The 20,000-nt window shown below is 43.6% G+C and overlaps 1 protein-coding gene and 2 non-coding genes across 3 annotated transcripts in view; all 3 read left to right on the top strand.

Moving 5' to 3' along the window:
• The window catches only part of kcnh6a (potassium voltage-gated channel, subfamily H (eag-related), member 6a), a 23,106-nt gene extending 7,904 nt beyond the window's left edge, over window positions 1-15,202 (top strand). The window contains exons 6-16 of the mRNA XM_034539069.1: window positions 253-455; window positions 6,329-6,754; window positions 8,448-8,865; window positions 9,543-9,742; window positions 10,730-10,982; window positions 11,678-11,871; window positions 12,541-12,640; window positions 12,732-13,019; window positions 13,740-13,923; window positions 14,445-14,670; window positions 14,918-15,202. Of these exons, the coding sequence (XP_034394960.1) occupies window positions 253-455; window positions 6,329-6,754; window positions 8,448-8,865; window positions 9,543-9,742; window positions 10,730-10,982; window positions 11,678-11,871; window positions 12,541-12,640; window positions 12,732-13,019; window positions 13,740-13,923; window positions 14,445-14,670; window positions 14,918-15,202 (2,777 nt within the window). The remainder of the gene's footprint in view (window positions 1-252; window positions 456-6,328; window positions 6,755-8,447; window positions 8,866-9,542; window positions 9,743-10,729; window positions 10,983-11,677; window positions 11,872-12,540; window positions 12,641-12,731; window positions 13,020-13,739; window positions 13,924-14,444; window positions 14,671-14,917) is intronic.
• Window positions 9,912-9,983, top strand: trnac-gca. Its single transcript has one exon. It is a non-coding gene; the product is annotated as a tRNA-Cys (tRNA).
• trnac-gca lies at window positions 10,320-10,391 on the top strand. The gene has a single exon. It is a non-coding gene; the product is annotated as a tRNA-Cys (tRNA).
• Window positions 15,203-20,000: the final 4,798 nt, after the last annotated feature.

The raw sequence follows: 20,000 nt of genomic DNA on the forward strand, positions 1-20,000 counted from the left end.
AAAACATTTAGTTTCCAAAGCCTTTGAACTGTAGCTTTTCTTTTCACATGTGGTCACGGTTTGACCTTTTAAAACCTGGACACCTCATTTAGAAGAATGTCATTGTGAATTCAAAAAAAAAACTTGTATAATTCAAATACATTTACAGGTGTTAGTTTTTCTGCTTTCTGTTCCACGTCCATAATTCAGGATTTTCCACAATCCGTTTTTTTTTTTAATATTCATTTTCCATGTTGCTGCTCTCTGCTGTAGAGCCGAAGCCGAGCGGTCTGAACTCGACGTCGGACTCGGACCTGATGAGACATCGGACCGTCGGCCGCATCCCTCAGGTTACTCTCACCTTCGGCTCGGACCGGTTGAGACCACCGTCGCCCACTGAGATTGAAATCATTGCACCCAGCAAGATTAAAGACCGAACCCAGAATGTCACCGAGAAGGTCACACACGTCACTCAGGTAAGACGAGTCCATTAGCGTCTCAGTGAAATCTTTTTTTGGTGGGGGGGGGGGGATTTGCATTGTAGGATTAACGTTTTGGATGACTTCAAGTCAAGTTAATCCTCGTTTTTAAGAACTTGTGATGTAAATATTGTCCCCTCTTTTCCCATTTATCACACCGTATTACTCCTCGTGTTCAGCTTGCTTGGCCATTTGTGTGGTTAATCGCCATTATTGCCACATCCAGTCGTTGCTTCTGGCACACTGAAGATGCTGAAAGACGTCTGCAGTCACGAGGTGATGGTGTGAGAGAGTGATCTCACCTGAGGTGTGACATCTATGGCACCCAGCAGCACAGCCACCTGTCATCACACCACAGGTGTGTCTGTCCACATCTTGGCACAATGATACCCCCACATACAGCAGCGAAAGAAAAACTTTAATAGAAAGATATACGTAAAAGACGAGTCCAAATTCTTCTTTGAAAATTTGCCTTAATTGTGAAGAATGGTCCCCTTCTGAATGTTAAAATTACGATGATGGGAGATATTGAAATAACGAAGAGCCGGTCAATCAATTAGATCATTTGAAGAATTACATACTGCTTTGCACCGTGATAACTTTATAATACTACTAGCACACTTTAGGGATTTTCTTTCCTATCTTATGTTGATTATGTAATCTGACGCCTTTGATAAATAATGTGGAATACTAACCACAATATATACCTCAGAAATCCAGTGGAGAGACTGGTAATACTGTAATCTGGTACTTGAGTGGATGTTTTTACTTAACACGTCTGCACAAACCCACAAAACCCGAACGCCTGCATGGACCGCACACGGCCTGTGTGGGAGAGGATTGGGCCCGCAGTCGGGGCTCTTCGGGGCGCACATGAACCCACTTCCTCTGAGGGGCTTCCACTGTGTTTCCAACCAGCCTGAGCCAAAGAGGCAGCCGCTTCCAGCTCAGCGTATCTGTTTATTTGGTTTATTATTTTTCGCAAAAACTGCCAAACATATTCAAAGGAAACTTGGCGTAAAACGTGTCCCCGTGGGCCAAAGAACAAATAATGTTTGTATTTCGGTGAAAAGCACTTAACATTTTGGTTCATAACATTTTTCCAGAAGCAGCTAGTCTGAATAATGTCCGTGTTGATTTTAAATCTGAAACATGGACTGAATTAAAAAAGAATGGGTCCAGATGGATCAGTATACCTCCAGTATCCATTCATTTCTTGGTTCAAATTGAATCAATAGTTGATCGTTAATCAGTGCGTGGTTTTTGTGCAGCACTATATATCGCCCTATGTAATGGCTGCTGCCTTGGTGGTGGTGAGATGTCACTTCTTCACACCAGGGGGGAAGAGTGGTATCGACAGGCGGCGACACTGTCGGGGGGCGACGGGGGGCTTCTGCGACAGGACGAACAGAAGGCCTCCTTGCATGCCTGGCAGAGCACTGGAGTTGTTATCTTGACTCTGCTGACGTCACGTTCAAGTGTCAGTAGGGTCTATGTTTTTGTTGGAAGGTAGACTTATTCCAGCTCTCTGTCTCTGGTTTGTCTCCTGCTGACAGTAGTAAAATAGTTTCATCTAGAAATGCGTCTTTAAGTCTTGCTTTTAGTAAAAAAAAAAAACCGGGGGTCTGAGGTAGGATTGTTTTAGTGGCTGATTCAAAACATATTAAATGAACTATCCAGTGGTAATTTATGAATCGCCTTCATTTTCCGATATTACTTCTTGGACATTTTAAAGGCCGATTATTAATTATCTGGTCACATTTGCAGATGTTTTATCTTGTTTAACGGGAAAGACCTGATTTGCATTAGGTTTTAGCTGTCAAACACTTTTCACTGAAGGTTTTTGGGGATTTTCAGTGCATGAATTTTAAAGCTCTCGTGCAAAAAAAAGAAGCATTTGTTTTGAAATGTAATCGAGTTCTTGCACAGTGCTGTTGTATCTGCCGTATGCGGCCTAATGAATAGACGGTTACTCGGCCGCAGCATAGAGAACGGGCGCCCTGTTGATGGTGTGGCTGTGTGTGGGGATCACAGACTGCCCGTCAAGCAGTCCTGGGAGATGTAGTTATGGAAGCGAGTGAAAAGGGTGACGCCTGTGAGGCTATTGAGCGGCACTCGGTGGCTTGGTGCTGATGCCAGTGACCTTGGCCTCTGCAGCTAATGGAAGTGGAGGACAGCAGGCATGCTTATCAGTCCAACCACCGACTGCAGCCCCCACTTCTCGCCGTCTTCACGCTGGCGTCAGCCGGAGCTTTTTGTCCGGTTTCAACAGGGGGTATCGTCGTCGTGGGGTCGCATGTGAATGTAAGGCCCTGAAGGTCAGGTTTCAGGTCACGGTAAAGCTGCTGCTGTCACGTGAGAGCAAACTGTAACCGGGGGTCAATAACCACACCGAGTGCAATGTTGTCTAAAGAATAAATATGTTGTTTACGTGCTACTAAATCTATACGCAGATGTTGCCTTTACTTATTGTTCTATGCTGTTATACAACATTTGTAATTGGATTTCGATTGGCACCTTACAAAAAGGGAAATGAAGGTTGTCATCGATCTTTGTTCGTATTGATTTGTCTGCATAACATGAAACACACAGTGTGATTGACTAGACTGTATAGCAACTGTAGAAAAGCCCCGGCACACTGTTCCTGTTGTGTGTGGCGCCCCCTGGCTTTTGAACAGGAGCCTGTCGAGATGCACTTTGAATTTAATAGAGCATTTATATTTCTTTTGGAAAGGTGGCACCATGGTTTTCAAATGTTGTGTTAAACAGGTTTGTGGTCACAAAGAAGTATCACGATGGCAACATGCTCATTGATCAAACCCATTATTATAAGTTAATCAGTTAATTAATTAGCCTTATATACTGACAGTACGACAATACTATAACCACGATTGATTTAAAAGGTAATACATTTATTCTTAATGACTTTTAGTAACTTAGCAAACATCACATGGGTTCAGAATCAGCACACACAACATTAAGACTCCCCACAAATAAGTATACGTAGTTGCAATGTAAATATATATTTCCATAATTATTTCCCAAGTCGCTGCATCAGGCTGCCTACATCAACAGTGACATGTATTCAGTGGAATGCTAAAGGAAAGCTACTTTAGCTACTTTTCCCCATGCAGCTCTTGCTTGTTGAGCGCGAGTTGAGGAGCCACTGGATCACTTGCTCCTGTTTGAAGGAGGATCCCGCGTTGAGGGCTGGGCTACAGGGAGGGAGGAGAGAGCAGGAGGGAGGGGGATACAGATGGATGGATAGGGGTTTCCTCCCTTTCTCTCTTGCAGTCTCTCCTCTCGCTGTTTACCCCGTGGTGCGCTTCAGCATGAGCTTCAAACATAACCTGCAGCCTGTGAGTACCTCAGCATTTACTGGGTCTCTCACACTCCCCGGTGTCCTCCTCAAACTCCCCATTTCTTTCTTTTTTTTCCAGCTCCACTCCCCTGTTTATTAGTTGTCCCCGTCTCTCCTCTTCCTCCCTCTCTTCATCCTCCAACTCACCCTTCCTGGTTACCTTCTGTGGCGCCACAGGTGAACAACATCCACGTTAAGCGGATGCCATGCCGCCTCGCTGTGACCTGGTATCGCCTGTCTATTTGTGACACAGTCACACATTTAGTCTCTGCAGCTTATTTTGCTTTTATACCATTTTTGCTTTTTGAGTGGCGCCTGTTTTTCACGTTTACTGAAGGGGGTTTTGAAGTGCACCAGTTGCTTTTTAGATTCATGTTTAGAGTGAAATAAGGCAGCACGAGGAAGATGCAATGGCAGCACTTGCTGAATTTGATCTACACTAAAGTTCTTTACAGGTGGAATTTTGCAAGAAGAAAATGAAATGAAAGGAGTGATATGTTAGAGATTTACTTTATATAGGGAGAAAATAACACATTTTCAGTCTGTGAATATTTAGTATTTTCACTCTGGCTGTTGTGGTATATATCCTGTTCAGTCTTTAAGCTCTTTTTGTACTTCACACCTCACTTGCCTTCAAACATTTGTGATCAAATGTATAAACAGTGAACTCTTTCTACGTCAATTATTAAGTCAGAGCAATGACACAGAGCTGTTGCGTGCAAACTGGCGGTGGCAGTTGTTCTCTGGTCGTCATTACGAATCAGAGCTGTGCCCAACATCAATAACTTAACATTTCTTGGATGAGTGAACTTTTGCCCGTGTGTTTACATTCTCATTACTGAGTTGTCTTTTCTGTTCAGCTGCTGTGGTCAGAGGCAAGTTGTGTTCAGTGAATCCTGTGGGAGTTCACACTTTAACCTTGTTTTCTGACACTTTTGCGCAGCGTATTGGTCGTAAAAACAAAATGATTTGTGGGGCAAGAGCAGAAGGTCCTCCGTCATTAATGCCGGTGCATGCTGTAATGGAAAAACTCTACAAGCCTGGGTCTTTCCGAGGGGAGATCTAACTTCATATCTCCTCTCCTTTTTTTTTTAGGTTTACCAAATATGGACATGGACATTCAGTAACTTTTTTTTTAGTCCTTAAGAGGAAATAACTATGTCTGACCGCGGTTGTCATCTAAGCTGGGAAAGTGGAAATAAGAACTAGAATCTAAATAGACGATAGCAAAACCAAAATGCAAATGAAGGTCTAAACAACGGAGGGTTTGTGAGGAGATGGAAAGACAACAATTCACAAAAAACAATGTTTAACATGGGATAGCAGGCTAGTGTAGATATGGCTGTCAGCAGTGGGGCATCAGAAATATGTAATTTGTTAGAGGAGAGCATTTTCACATCAGCAATGACCTTACCTTTTAGAATGAACTAAAATCTCTCCTCTGCACGGCTCCCAATCGATGCCGCCACTTATTTTGGTCCACAATTGATCAGGACACTGGTAGAAGGGGGTCACATGGTCTGAATAAAAATGGAGAGCACACGGTGCAACAGTGGCAGGTGAGGCTGCAGTGGGCTCTTAAGAAACAATATTTACACTCTGGTAGGGATGAGTTTGTGGTTTTTTTTAGAGGTCTGTGGTTTTTCTGCAAGAGAGGAGATGGCCTCTAGAGAGCAGGCGGGTAGTGCTACAGAGGGTTGGGAGGAGCGTCAGCATGAGAACGTGGACATGGAGGCCCTAATTGTCGTCCCGGTCATAGGGGTCTTAATACTCATCGCTTTAATGACCCATTCTGTGTTTACTTTTGTGTCAATCTGCTTTTTAATGGAATTAAACAAATCTCTCAGGGAGTGGTGGTATCACTGTGTTTGATGTTTTTACTTTGCTTTTTGCTGCATTTAAATATTGCATATTGAGAAACTTGTGCAGACATGTTGCCATTAAAGGGCTGAGACATTTTCTCCTTCCAAATCTGGTGAGCACATTTGTGAGGAAGTTGTTAGTTACATCTCAAACACAGAATATTATATATATATATATATATATATATATATATAATGCCTGAGTGTCAAGTCTTAAGCATTACAGCATAGTGTGTGCAGCAGACAATAATATCTGCATACACATTCCCTGCCACTTTCTTCTGTGAATATTAACAATATATTTAAAAAAATGACACGTCAAGAATGTTGCCAGACATGTTGCTTTGGGGAGAACACCAACTTATTGCTTGTGCTTGGTTTGGTTTGGCTCGTGTCTTTTAGGTGGTTTAAGGGAAGCCCGTGTCTCATTGCTCATGAGGCTTCACTCTTAAAGTTGTGCATGCAGTCTTGTTATCCGTATCAATCAATTTCTCATCGAAGCCAAACTACTTCCAAGTCTTGAGTTTGCATTATTAGCATCACAAGCTGTTGACGGTTACTTTTTTCTATTCCACTCTTTTCTTTTTTTCTTTTGGGGACCTCCATTATTAATCACATCCTCACCATCCTGTCACGTCTCTCTTTAGGTGTTGTCCCTCGGTGCTGACGTGCTGCCAGAGTACAAGCTCCAGGCCCCACGCATCCACAAATGGACCATCCTTCACTACAGCCCCTTCAAAGCGGTATGGGACTGGCTCATCCTGCTGCTGGTCATCTACACCGCCATCTTCACGCCGTACTCGGCCGCCTTCCTCCTCAACGAGGTGGAGGAAGAGCGGAGGAGAACCTGCGGCTACACCTGCAACCCGCTCAACGTGGTTGACCTGGTGGTGGATGTCATGTTCATCGTGGACATCCTTATCAACTTCAGGACCACCTACGTCAACCACAACGACGAGGTGGTCAGCCACCCGGGGCGCATCGCGCAGCACTACTTCAAGGGCTGGTTCCTCATTGACATTGTGGCTGCCGTCCCCTTCGATCTGCTCATATTCCGCACCGGGTCTGAGGAGGTGAGAAAGGAGAACGTCGACATCATACAATTTAATTCGTCCAATGTTGTCTGCAAAAAGATGAATTAGTGATCAGTTGCTCTTGCCGGTGAGCCAACTAAATAGAATGCGGCCATTAGTCATGTTATCAGGTACATTTGTTTATTCCACAACGTGACCACGCTGAAATCAAGCCTGAAATCAGCTGGCCTCAGAATTGTAGGATACGTAGTGGTTGAGAACCAAACAGTTGTGGTTTTATCTTCGTTGCATGCCTCACCCCTCTATCTCTCTCCACTGCTTCCCTTTAAAACAAAGGCAGAGACGATAAGGAGTTCAACTTTGTGGCACAGGTAAATTACTGTGCATTTGTAGGTAATAAGGATGGAAAACCCGGTCAATATGTTTCAGCTTTTCAAAGAGACCAATTCTCTCTTAGAACCCCTTTGAGTTTCAGATGCTACAGATGCTAACAAGGCTTGTGAAGTGGGTAGGAGTCTCTATTGGAACATCCCTGAAACATTTAATGAGGGGTGAACAATCGAGTTTGCTGAGATATCAACCCTCCCCTCCCCCCCCCTTTTTGGACGAGGACATCACTTACTGGTCTTCCGAATTACAAACGTGAAAAAAGGTCATTGAAATAATTGGAAACAAGAAACAGGTTGAAACAGAATGCAGAACAAGGGTTATGGAGAGGGAGCAAGGGGGATGACATGCAACCAGGCAGCAGGCTCCAGGTCTAAAATCAATGCTGAAGTGCCTTATATTCAATTTGCATTATTTCTAATAGGCAGCAGGGAGTGACTCTTTCTGGTTGCAAAAATAAATCAGATTCTATACGTCAATGGGAAACCTACTCATCACTTGAGATATTACCTCAGTAAACATTGTGAACATGAGTTTCTGGTCTCAATCGCTGGTTTCAAGTCTTCTACAATACAGCGTGATGTTCATTTAGTACATTAAAGTCCCATTTAGAGTAAAATAGACGATAAAGCAGGGTATGCTTTACAGCGTGGCTTCAGTTTTTAGTTCCACCCTTTCGTGTCACCTCTGATTGCAAAAATTCAAGATGGCTACAGACCAAACGCCAAACTCAAGGCCTGAAAATGTTAGTCCACAAACCAATGTGTGACTCTGTCAACCTTTTTCTATTCAACCTATGCATGAAGGGTCCCGAGGCCAGAATCAAACCCAGGGCCCAGTTAGATGGCACGCACAGCGACCACTCAGCTACTAAGACTCACTGCCACTACTCTCACCAGTTGTTGGCAATATTCCGAATTTTGAGATGGATGGAATCAATTCGTTCTCTTCGCGTCTTTGCACAGTTCACTGATTGGTCCAACGTTCAGATCTTGGCTTTGGTTGATTGTGAGCGCTTCCCAGAATGAACTTTCAAGGTTTTGTTTATTGATTTTGAGACTGTATATGATAGCGGTGGGGTATGGGATATTTCAGGTCATCCCAGTGTATCATTTTATATTCTGTGTTTGCTTTATGTTGACCAATAATGTGATCTGTGCTTTAACATGTTGCCTGTCAATCACTTGCATGCTGGAACCATCCATTTAAGCATCAATACACTTAATATCTGCAGCCAAATAGTGTGTCTAAATCTCAGTGATTTAATGATTTTGGTTTGCATATTTGACAGTGGCACAAGAGCTTGCTAATATCCCTAACATGAAGTCTACTCTCTCTCCACCAGCCTCAGACAACCACTCTGATTGGATTACTGAAAACAGCCAGACTACTGAGGTTGGTTCGAGTGGCCAGGAAGTTGGACCGCTACTCAGAATATGGCGCTGCGGTCCTTTTCCTTCTCATGTGCACCTTCGCCCTCATCGCTCATTGGCTGGCCTGCATCTGGTACGCCATCGGCAACGTAGAGCGCACCGGCTCTGCGCGCATCGGAGGCATGAAGATTGGTTGGCTGGACAACCTGGCTGACCAGATTGGTAAACCATACAATGATAGCGACGCAGCCTCGGGCCCCTCCATCAAGGACAAGTACGTTACGGCCCTGTACTTCACCTTCAGCAGCCTGACCAGTGTGGGTTTTGGGAACGTCTCACCCAACACCAACCCAGAGAAGATCTTCTCCATCTGTGTCATGCTCATTGGCTGTGAGTAGAGTGGGAGTGAGTCTGAATTCGGAGCAGCCTCTGGAACTAGTACAATACTGTTTCTAAAGCGACTTTACTTTAATATGAATATGTATTGGCATGTGCAAAAAGAGAGACAGAATCAGTGTGAAAAACTTGATACCCAAAGTTTTATTTTTTGTGTGGTCTGATTGGACCAACCACCAATGGTGGCAATGTTTAATCTTCATATTGTTTTCATGCACTATAATTCAGTCATTCTTTGTCTCCCCTGTATTGTTATGGTGGGACAGACTGTGAACCAGAAATAACATTATAATGGGACAGTTTCAGTCTCCCATTATAATGTTAGTAGAGGTCACACCTCTTAAAAGCAAGGTGACCCATTGAAACATCCATACATTGACATATAATTTATGACGAACGGATGGTGGTTTAAGGAATTTCATCCTTCAATATTGTGTTTAAATTATGTTTTTAGTAAACAAAAGTACATTTTACAAAAGAAATCTCAGCATGTTGCAAAAGAAGATTGATTTAAAATACAGAAGTTAGTCTTGCACGTTACCTGGTTTTGTAAAAGTAAACTTAGCTATTTTCATAATTGAACATAGCTGTATTGAACAAATCCTCCAATGAACATTTGCCATGAATCAATGCCTCCAACACACAGTATTTCTGTCGTCTGCCCCATGCAGCTCTGATGTACGCCAGTATCTTTGGAAACGTGTCTGCGATCATTCAGAGACTGTACTCAGGCACGGCCCGCTATCACACTCAGATGCTGCGGGTCAAAGAGTTCATCCGTTTCCACCAGATCCCAGGAGGCCTGCGCCAGAGGCTGGAGGAGTACTTCCAACATGCCTGGTCCTACACCAACGGCATCGACATGAACGCTGTAAGTCATGTAAGACATTTATACACACACACGGGATCTTGCTCTCGGCCACAAGAGGCAAAAGACTTACGTTTGGGTAGAAATATTGAGCTGGAAATTGGATGTCGAGATGGAGTTGTTGTCTTAACATAAATACGTGTTTGGTTCTCAGAAGAAAAAGTTTCTGTTAGGGGGTATAGCTCAGTGGTAGAGCATTTGACTGCAGATCAAGAGGTCCCCAGTTCAAATCTGGGTGCCCCCTGTCCATTTTCATATTGCATACAACAAGTGATTATTTGGTCTTCATAATCCCAACCTCTGTTCTTGACGCTCACTGATCATTTCAAAAATCTATATAAAAACTTGTTTGTGAAGATTGGCTTGCTGAACAGAACGATGAATCTTGTTTTGCTGCAGAGCATTTATTTAGTAGGAAATGGTAATGCTAACTTTAAGGCTGGCCTTCGAAAAATACTTCATCTCAGCTGCTCTCTATGACCTTGGAATTAAACTTTTATAAGAAAAAGTCATCATCTTTTATCATTCATACACACTACCACATAGAAATATTAAAACACCATTTGCACAGGTAACCGTAGGGGGTATAGCTCAGTGGTAGAGCATTTGACTGCAGATCAAGAGGTCCCTAGTTCAAATCTGGGTGCCCCCTCATTTTTCCTACTCGCCAAGCTCGAATGGTTCAATGTGAGACTGCGATGACGTGCGTCACATTGCTTGCTTGCTTGGGCTGCTCACAGCACCGCAGCGTTAGAGCCTGCCAACTCAATGTGCGTAACAGATAATCACTGGAGCCACTGTCGTGTGTACCCTGCTCCAATCAATCTGACACAGTCTGCTCTCTTTCTCTCACCCCACAGTTTCCTTATTATGTACCTCTCAGATTCGTTTGACATTTTAGATTGTGGCTTTGTAGATACAGGACAAACGGAAAAACAATGCAAAATGATTTCCAGTAGATTTCACCCGATGCCCTCTGTTGCCCTGTAGGTTTTAAAGGGTTTTCCTGAGTGTCTGCAGGCTGACATCTGCCTCCATTTGAATCGGACCTTGCTCCAGAACTGCAAAGCTTTTCGAGGTGCCAGCAAAGGCTGCCTGCGGGCTCTGGCAATGCGATTCAAGACCACCCACGCTCCACCGGGTGACACTCTGGTCCACAGTGGGGACATTCTCAGCGCTGTCTACTTCATTTCCAGAGGCTCTATAGAGATCCTCAGGGACGATGTGGTGGTGGCCATACTCGGTGAGCTGCAAGTTACAGTTGAGGTTCTGCTTACTTTGTCCTATTTCCATCTCTGACTTTCATTATCAGTCACTCATCTAAATAATCAATACATAATTTCACTTATACAATGCCAATAATATTGACCAATGTCCATTACAAATAGCCAAAGTCATAAAATAGCTACAAATATTTACGGCGCAGACACTGTAAACCACGTCATGTTGCTTTTTTTGTTAAATGACTACAATTAAAACCAAAATATATATTTTTTCCTTTTATCCCTTTTTTCCGTCTATTTTTAGTCACTCTGCCCTTTACACCTCACAACACACGCACACACACACACACACACGCACACACACTGTGTGCGTTCTCTGTGTGTCGTGTTGCCAGAGGTGATTGGGCACAGCTCCACTTCCATTCCACAGTAGCATTGATCATCAATAGGCCCACACACAGCAATCTAGGCTGCATAGGTCATTTATTTTTCAGCTGCGATCATTCACTAGTTTTGAGCAGCAGTGCTGTTGAGGATCAGTGTCACTTTTGTGCTTTGTTTTTCATTCCCCTTGGGATCAGATCCGTCCATCAAAATGTTGTCAGTTAACTATTTCCACTATTACTATGGCTTTCTCACTTAGTCAAACATCCATTGATTTACTCGTATTCTTTCCCCATGCTCTTCTTCCTTCCTTTTGATGTGATTCCCGTAGGAAAGAACGACATCTTTGGTGAATCCATCAGTCTGTATGGGAGGCCAGGTAAATCCAGCGCAGACGTCAGGGCTTTGACCTACTGTGACCTTCACAAGATCCTGAGAGACGACCTGCTGGAAGTGCTGGACATGTATCCCGACTTCGCCGATATGTTCTGGAACAACTTGGAGATCACCTTCAACCTGAGAGATGTGAGTGCCACCAGACGGCGATGTTACACATAGAAATGCCATCCTGACGGGTGAACGCAGTCCGTTTTTTTGCCTCAAGGTCGAAGCAAACATGTTTTAACCGGTTCCATCATTTGATGAATATACAACTTAAGACAACTCAAACAGGTTCACTGTGGCAATGTTGACATTATACTCAAACATGGTGTGAATACATTTTTTTTTCCTGCCTCATGAAACATTTGTAAAACCCTTCTTTTTTTTTCTTTTTTTTTTAAATGCTTTGAAATCTTACTGGCATATCTCCCCCATGTGTTGCACTTAACCACCTCTAGTCTATGCACAGCATGCTCAGCAACACATTGCTCGATAGCACCACAAGTGGTCACAGCCTTAAAGTGGTGAGAGAAAAATGACATCGCTTGGTTGTACCTGCTTCGACTATTTCTTCTCAGTTTTATGTTGTATCAATCTCCCTATATTCTGAGAAATATTCTGTCCTAAACAACTTAGAAAATTACTTTTGGTAACGCATCTGCTATACATATATTGTTTCTTTTTCTTTGGGATCCCTAGCCACTTCAATGTGGATTATTAGATTTATCATACAAAATGATGTTAGACAGTCCAAGAATGTATATAGCCTTTAAGTATGTGTAGTTTTGAATTACTGAAGCTGATATGTATCAGGCAGATAGAATACAGCAGCCAACCCCGGGCAGAGACTCTGAATGTGGCTACCGCCGGACAAGGCATCGGAGAAGCTCCCTGCGTCGCCGAAACCGACCAGGTGAGTGACAGACAAGGCTGAACACATGTTTGTGTTTTCACTAATCTCCATATTGTCTTACACTGGCTGTCCTGGGACAATGTCTGTGCAGACGGCATGGACCGTGAAGACTCTTACCCCGATCAATCCTGTCCAATGGCAAACCACCACCAGGGCATGATGGCAGAATCCCATTGGGAGGACCTCTGCAGCAGTGCTAGCATCTGTTCACAGTCTAGTGATGAGGAAATGAAGCCCATAGGACATAGCAAAGCGGAGCTGTACCCCACCGTAGGTGACACCAGAGACTACCCCCCAGCGGTGGTCAACCTCCTGCCTCTAAGTGGACCCTCGGCTGGGATAGGACCGCCTGTAGACCTCGGAGGACCACCATACTCAGGTAACACTTTCTACAAGCCCTTCATCAGTCATGTCTGGTTAGTCTCTAATAGGCCCGATGGAGCCTTGAAACACTTTGGAGGGGAACCAAATTCATTTTTAATTCACAATTCCATCTGTGCCCTCTTCAGAGTTTGCACTTTCCCTAATAAGGTTTACTCAGCCATAGATTTCCCACGCGTCTTTCTTTTTTTGTAACATATTGCCAAATATCTTGTTGAAAGTCTGGGTTTCTCTTTTTTAATAAACATTTGAAATAAAAAGTTTTTTAGAAAAATGAATATTGGTTTGCATGGAAAGATAATACATGTATGTTTGTCAAAGATGTTTTTTAAGTGGCTGCGACTATAGTATGTTATTTAATGTTAAAGGAGAAATATAAACATATATTTTATATATAATTAACAGCAAATGAGATGAGTAAAGAGATCGTGGAGTAATGAATGAAGTCTCCCTCTGTGTGTGTGTCGGTATCCACGCTTCACCTTGTTTTATTGACATAGCCGGGCAGGCAGCATGTGCTTTTAGTGCATGTGAGTGCATGTGAGTGCATGTGAGTTTCCCCCACTGGTTAGCAGCTGCTGCTCTGCACTGCTCTCACTGATAACTCCGGCCCGACAATGTAAACAGACTGCGTTTCCTACACCGTCTATTTTGTCCGCATGTTATATGATTTTTGTGTTTTAAAAAATGAACTAAGGATCCTTCTTCTTCCTCACAGCAGCAGCCCCAATCAGCATGCCGGGCCTGTATGGCTACTGGCCAGACCGCAGAGCCAGCCAGTTCTCAGAGAGCCAGAGACGACAGTCGTCACTCAGGGCCAGTTTCCAGCCTTCGGCCTGCGCTGAGCATCGGCCCAGTGAGCTGGAGTCCAGACTGGAGCTGCTGCATTCCCAGTTAAACAGGTGAGGCGGTGTCATGTTTATGGATTTGAGACTGAAAATAAAGAGGGGGCATCCGGATTTGAACCGGGGACCTCTTGATCTGCAGATCTACCACTGAGCTATACCCCCTGGCAATTGACGATATTTACTTTTACGTCACATTTGTGTTTCTGGAGGCACCTCACCGTTCTCTCCTGCTGTGTTTGCATATCAATTTCCAGCATGGTGTTAATGTGTGAGAGAAGGGGGAGGGGAAAGACAAATAAAGATAAGAAAAGGGTCAACGGTGAGACTGAAATATTCTCTGTAAAGTCAGCCATGTCTGTGCTTCCTGTAAACCGGCCTGTCCTATGAGGGAGAGCGAGACGCTGTAGAGAGATATAGAGAGGAACCTACTGGATGTTTTTGAAAAAGCAGATGAGAGGACTGATAAAAAAGATGCCGGCGCGTTCCATCCACCATTAAAACATCAACAGACATTTAAGTTGCCTGTTTTTTGATTGTGAAAATGAATCGCTGACGTCTTTCTTTATCCTGCCAAGGCTGGAGACTCGTATGACGGCAGACATCAATGTGATCCTGCAGCTCCTCCAGAGGCAGATGGCTCCAGTGCCTCCGGCCTACAGCGCTGTGTCCCCCAGCCCTCACCCCACCCACCCCACCCACCCCACCCACCCCACTACCCTGTACAGCGCAGGAGCACCCACAATCCACACTGTCCCTCCACTCCAGCCTGTGCAGAACGACAGCACGGCCTCACTCCTGCAGGTGTCGTCTTCAGTTTACATACATACAGTGATAACGTTTGCTTCGCATTCATTCTTTAATAAGCAACTCTTATTTGTAAATGAAAGGAATAGATATATACTCGCGCTTAGCACCGTAGCCGGCGCGCGCTGTTCGTTGCATTATTTTCCGAAATGCCAGAGGGCGTACAAGCAAAATGAACTGTGAAGAAACAAAAACAACAACAAGTGTAACCGTTAAAACGTCATATCCTCCTCTCTCTTCCCAGAGTCCAGACTCTGACTTCAACCGCAAATCCAAGGACTCCCTGTCCAGTGGGATCCATCTCACTGTGGCCTCTGACGACACGGCGTCCATGTCGCCGGACGCCGACCCGCCACACCTGTCCTCCGTGGACCTCGCCGCTCCTCAATTTTCAGGGCCCAAACCGCTTCCTGGACTGCTGCGTGTCAGCCAGCGCTTCCCCTCCCTCCCCGAGCACCTGGAGACGCCCACACAGATGCAGGAGATCCAGAGGCATGTCTCTGACCCTGTCCTGCCAGCTGGCAGCTAGAACACCAATTACCAACACCACCCAAACGCCTGGTCCTGTGGACGGGACAGCCATACGTTCCCCACTCTGTGACTTCCCTTTTCCTCCCTTCAAACCTCCTCTGTCCTGTTCAGATGCTGCTGTAGGGCGTGGGACGCCTTGCCTTCCACGTCACTGAGGGTTCAGAGTGCCTCCTGTTTCTTACGCACAGACTCCAGCGCTCCTTCACAGCCGAGGTCCTGTACGAGGATGACTTTATTCACACCCAGCAGGGTGGGCAAAGACATACTACATGCGTCATGCAGTCGCTGGATCCCAAACCAAGGTTTCTTTAAGGAGAGGTGAAGTGTCACGGACTAGTATGTACTATGTATGTAGTACTAGACATGTTTCACAAGTGAAGAATGATCTGCATCCACTTTGTATAAGAATCGACCAATTAGACTTGAGCTTAGAGAAATGTAATCATTTATTTGAATTTGAATTTATTTCCCTAATATTAGAGATGTATCGGTCTCATGAACAATACATCTGGTAAATGTAATAAACTATGAGTGATATAAGTTAGAGGCACACTTTTGTTGTTTTGGTGTGTATGTTCAAAAATATCAAAAGGCATACTGTAGCTGTCTGTCACCCTGAAGGATTCAAGGCGGTGTTGGAGAAAAGTGTCATTTTCATCTCATATTTCATGCGCCGACATTTAGACATGCGAATAAACAGACGTGTGATCATGAGAAGGTTATTGCGACATACACAGCCGAGCAGAAGAGAACATCTTCATCGTTTCTTATACCTTTACGCGTATCGCTCTTACGGGTTCGTTTCAGATCATGACCGCTTTGCTCGGTTCCCCCTGTGTCTGTGTCTGTGTCTGTGCACCTGCTCTGCTCCACTCTTCTTCGTGGTTTCATAATGCACCTGATGTGTTTATCATTGTGCCAACATTAGAGGACGTGCTCTCGACTTCTCTACACGGAAACAGGTAAAAGGGAAAAAGTGCAGAAGTTTGCTTGGCTTTGTGAAGTGGACGCACAGAAAAGTTGAGACGATTTTCCAGTTCCAACCACGAGGTGAATGTTATGACTTTTTAAGCATTTGTAATTCGGTGTGGCTATAGAGCCTTGCTGCAGCCAGCCACACTGCATGCACTCCTGCGGACTTATTTTTATTCGGTGTGGCTATGCCAGTGGTTCTCAAACTGTGGTTCTCAAACCTGATTTCGGTTATAGCACTGGATCACTTCTGGATCTGTAAGTCCAGGTAGTTACAGAATGTGGCTGTCGGTAGTTTTAACGATTGTTACCTGCTTACATTCAGGTCAGGTAGTTACAGAATGTGGCTGTCTGTAGTTTTAACGATTGTTACCTGCTTACATTTAGGTCAGGTAGTTACAGAATGTGTCTGTCGGTAGTTTTAACGATTGTTACCTGCTTACATTCAGGTTTACCTGTAAGTCCAGGTAGTTACAGAATGTGTCTGTCGGTAGTTTTAACGATTGTTACCTGCTTACATTCAGGTTTACCTGTAAGTCCAGGTAGTTACAGAATGTGGCTGTCGGTAGTTTTAACGTGTGTTACCTGCTTACATTTAGGTCAGGTAGTTACAGAATGTGGCTGTCGGTAGTTTTAACGAGCGTTACCTGCTTACATTCAGATTTACCTGTAAGTCCAGGTAGTTACAGAATGTGTCTGTCGGTAGTTTTAACGATTGTTACCTGCTTACATTCAGGTTTACCTGTAAGTCCAGGTAGTTACAGAATGTGTCTGTCGGTAGTTTTAACGATTGTTACCTGCTTACATTCAGGTTTACCTGTAAGTCCAGGTAGTTACAGAATGTGGCTGTCTGTAGTTTTAACGATTGTTACCTGCTTACATTTAGGTCAGGTAGTTACAGAATGTGGCTGTCGTAGTTTTAACGATTGTTACCTGCTTACATTCAGGTTTACCTGTAAGTCCAGGTAGTTACAGAATGTGGCTGTCGGTAGTTTTAACGAGTGTTACCTGCTTACATTTAGGTCAGGTAGTTACAGAATGTGGCTGTCGGTAGTTTTAACGAGTGTTACCTGCCTACATTCAGGTTTACCTGTAAGTCCAGGTAGTTACAGAATGTGGCTGTCTGTAGTTGTTAACGAGCGTTACCTGCTTACATTCAGGTTTACCTGTAAGTCCAGGTAGATACAGAATGTGGCTGTCGGTAGTTTTAACGATTGTTACCTGCTTACATTTAGGTCAGGTAGTTACAGAATGTGGCTGTCTGTAGTTTTAACGATTGTTACCTGCTTACATTTAGGTCAGGTAGTTACAGAATGTGGCTGTCGTAGTTTTAACGATTGTTACCTGCTTACATTCAGGTTTACCTGTAAGTCCAGGTAGTTACAGAATGTGGCTGTCGGTAGTTTTAACGAGTGTTACCTGCTTACATTTAGGTCAGGTAGTTACAGAATGTGGCTGTCGGTAGTTTTAACGAGTGTTACCTGCTTACATTCAGGTTTACCTGTAAGTCCAGGTAGTTACAGAATGTGTCTGTCTGTAGTTTTAACGATTGTTACCTGCTTACATTCAGGTTTACCTGTAAGTCCAGGTAGTTACAGAATGTGGCTGTCGGTAGTTTTAACGAGTGTTACCTGCTTACATTTAGGTCAGGTAGTTACAGAATGTGGCTGTCGGTAGTTTTAACGAGTGTTACCTGCCTACATTCAGGTTTACCTGTAAGTCCAGGTAGTTACAGAATGTGGCTGTCGGTAGTTTTAACGATTGTTACCAGCTTACATTCAGGTTTACCTGTAAGTCCAGGTAGTTACAGAATGTGGCTGTCGGTAGTTTTAACGATTGTTACCTGCTTACATTCAGGTTTACTTGTACGTCCAGGTAGTTACAGAATGTGGCTGTCGGTAGTTTTTAACGATTGTTACCTGATTACATTTAGGTCAGGTAGTTACAGAATGTGGCTGTCGGTAGTTTTAACGATTGTTACCTGCTTACATTTAGGTCAGGTAGTTACAGAATGTGGCTGTCTGTAGTTTTAACAATTGTTACCTGCTTACATTCAGGTTTACCTGTAAGTCCAGGTAGTTACAGAATGTGGCTGTCGGTAGTTTTAACGTGTGTTACCTGCTTACATTTAGGTCAGGTAGTTACAGAATGTGGCTGTCGGTAGTTTTAACGAGCGTTACCTGCTTACATTCAGGTTTACCTGTAAGTCCAGGTAGTTACAGAATGTGTATGTCGGTAGTTTTAACGATTGTTACCTGCTTACATTCAGGTTTACCTGTAAGTCCAGGTAGTTACAGAATGTGGCTGTCTGTAGTTTTAACGATTGTTACCTGCTTACATTTAGGTCAGGTAGTTACAGAATGTGGCTGTCTGTAGTTTTAACGATTGTTACCTGCTTACATTTAGGTCAGGTAGTTACAGAATGTGGCTGTCGTAGTTTTAACGATTGTTACCTGCTTACATTCAGGTTTACCTGTAAGTCCAGGTAGTTACAGAATGTGGCTGTCGGTAGTTTTAACGAGTGTTACCTGCTTACATTTAGGTCAGGTAGTTACAGAATGTGGCTGTCGGTAGTTTTAACGAGTGTTACCTGCCTACATTCAGGTTTACCTGTAAGTCCAGGTAGTTACAGAATGTGGCTGTCTGTAGTTGTTAACGAGCGTTACCTGCTTACATTCAGGTTTACCTGTAAGTCCAGGTAGATACAGAATGTGGCTGTCGGTAGTTTTAACGATTGTTACCTGATTACATTCAGGTTTACCTGTAAGTCCAGGTAGTTACAGAATGTGGCTGTCGGTAGTTTTAACGATTGTTACCTGCTTACATTCAGGTTTACTTGTACGTCCAGGTAGTTACAGAATGTGGCTGTCGGTAGTTTTTAACGATTGTTACCTGATTACATTTAGGTCAGGTAGTTACAGAATGTGGCTGTCGGTAGTTTTAACGATTGTTACCTGCTTACATTCAGGTTTACCTGTAAGTCCAGGTAGATGCAGAATGTGTCTGTCGGTAGTTTTTAACGATTGTTACCTGATTACATTCAGGTTTACCTGTAAGTCCAGGTAGTTACAGAATGTGGCTGTCGGTAGTTTTAACGATTGTTACCTGCTTACATTCAGGTTTACCTGTAAGTCCAGGTAGTTACAGAATGTGTCTGTCGGTAGTAGTTAACGAGTGTTACCTGATTACATTTAGCTTTACTTGAGACAAATGAAAGGGAAGTTAGGAACTTTGAGCGAGTGTGAACAAGCGAATTCGAAATACAAGAAATAACTATCGACATCTCTCTATTCTTTGCATTTATATAGATTATTATAATATTTTTTTCCATTGAATGGTATATTTGACACTGAACTAGTTCATCTTTATCTCAGTGATAGTGTCCAAATGAACATAAAATATCACTATGACCCTGAAATGATGTCTCTTGTGTTATCATATACTGAATGAAGCAAAACTACAGAGCAAAATTACACTCTTTCTGATTGAACCATCTATGAACTATCGGAAATAATGGATATCAGGGGCCCCAAAAAGAATTTGCTGTGCACTGTGCGCTGTGCGCTGTGGGCTGTGCGCGCACACATTCACCCTTTCTTGGAATCCTACAAACGCCCCTGCTCTCCATCCATCTGATCTTGGCCCGGCCCGCCTGTCAAATTTTAAAAGTCAATGTGGCCCCTGAGCCAACAAGTTTGCCCACCCCTGACCTAGCTACTGTTAGCTAGAATTGACCTAAATAACATAAGCTAACATTAGCTAGAATATAATATGTTAACAGCTAACTAATAATATTGGACATATTTCTTTTTCCCACCAGTAAT

Source organism: Cyclopterus lumpus, chromosome 8 (assembly GCF_009769545.1).
Source record: "Cyclopterus lumpus isolate fCycLum1 chromosome 8, fCycLum1.pri, whole genome shotgun sequence".
NCBI classification, from domain to species: Eukaryota; Metazoa; Chordata; class Actinopteri; order Perciformes; family Cyclopteridae; genus Cyclopterus; species Cyclopterus lumpus.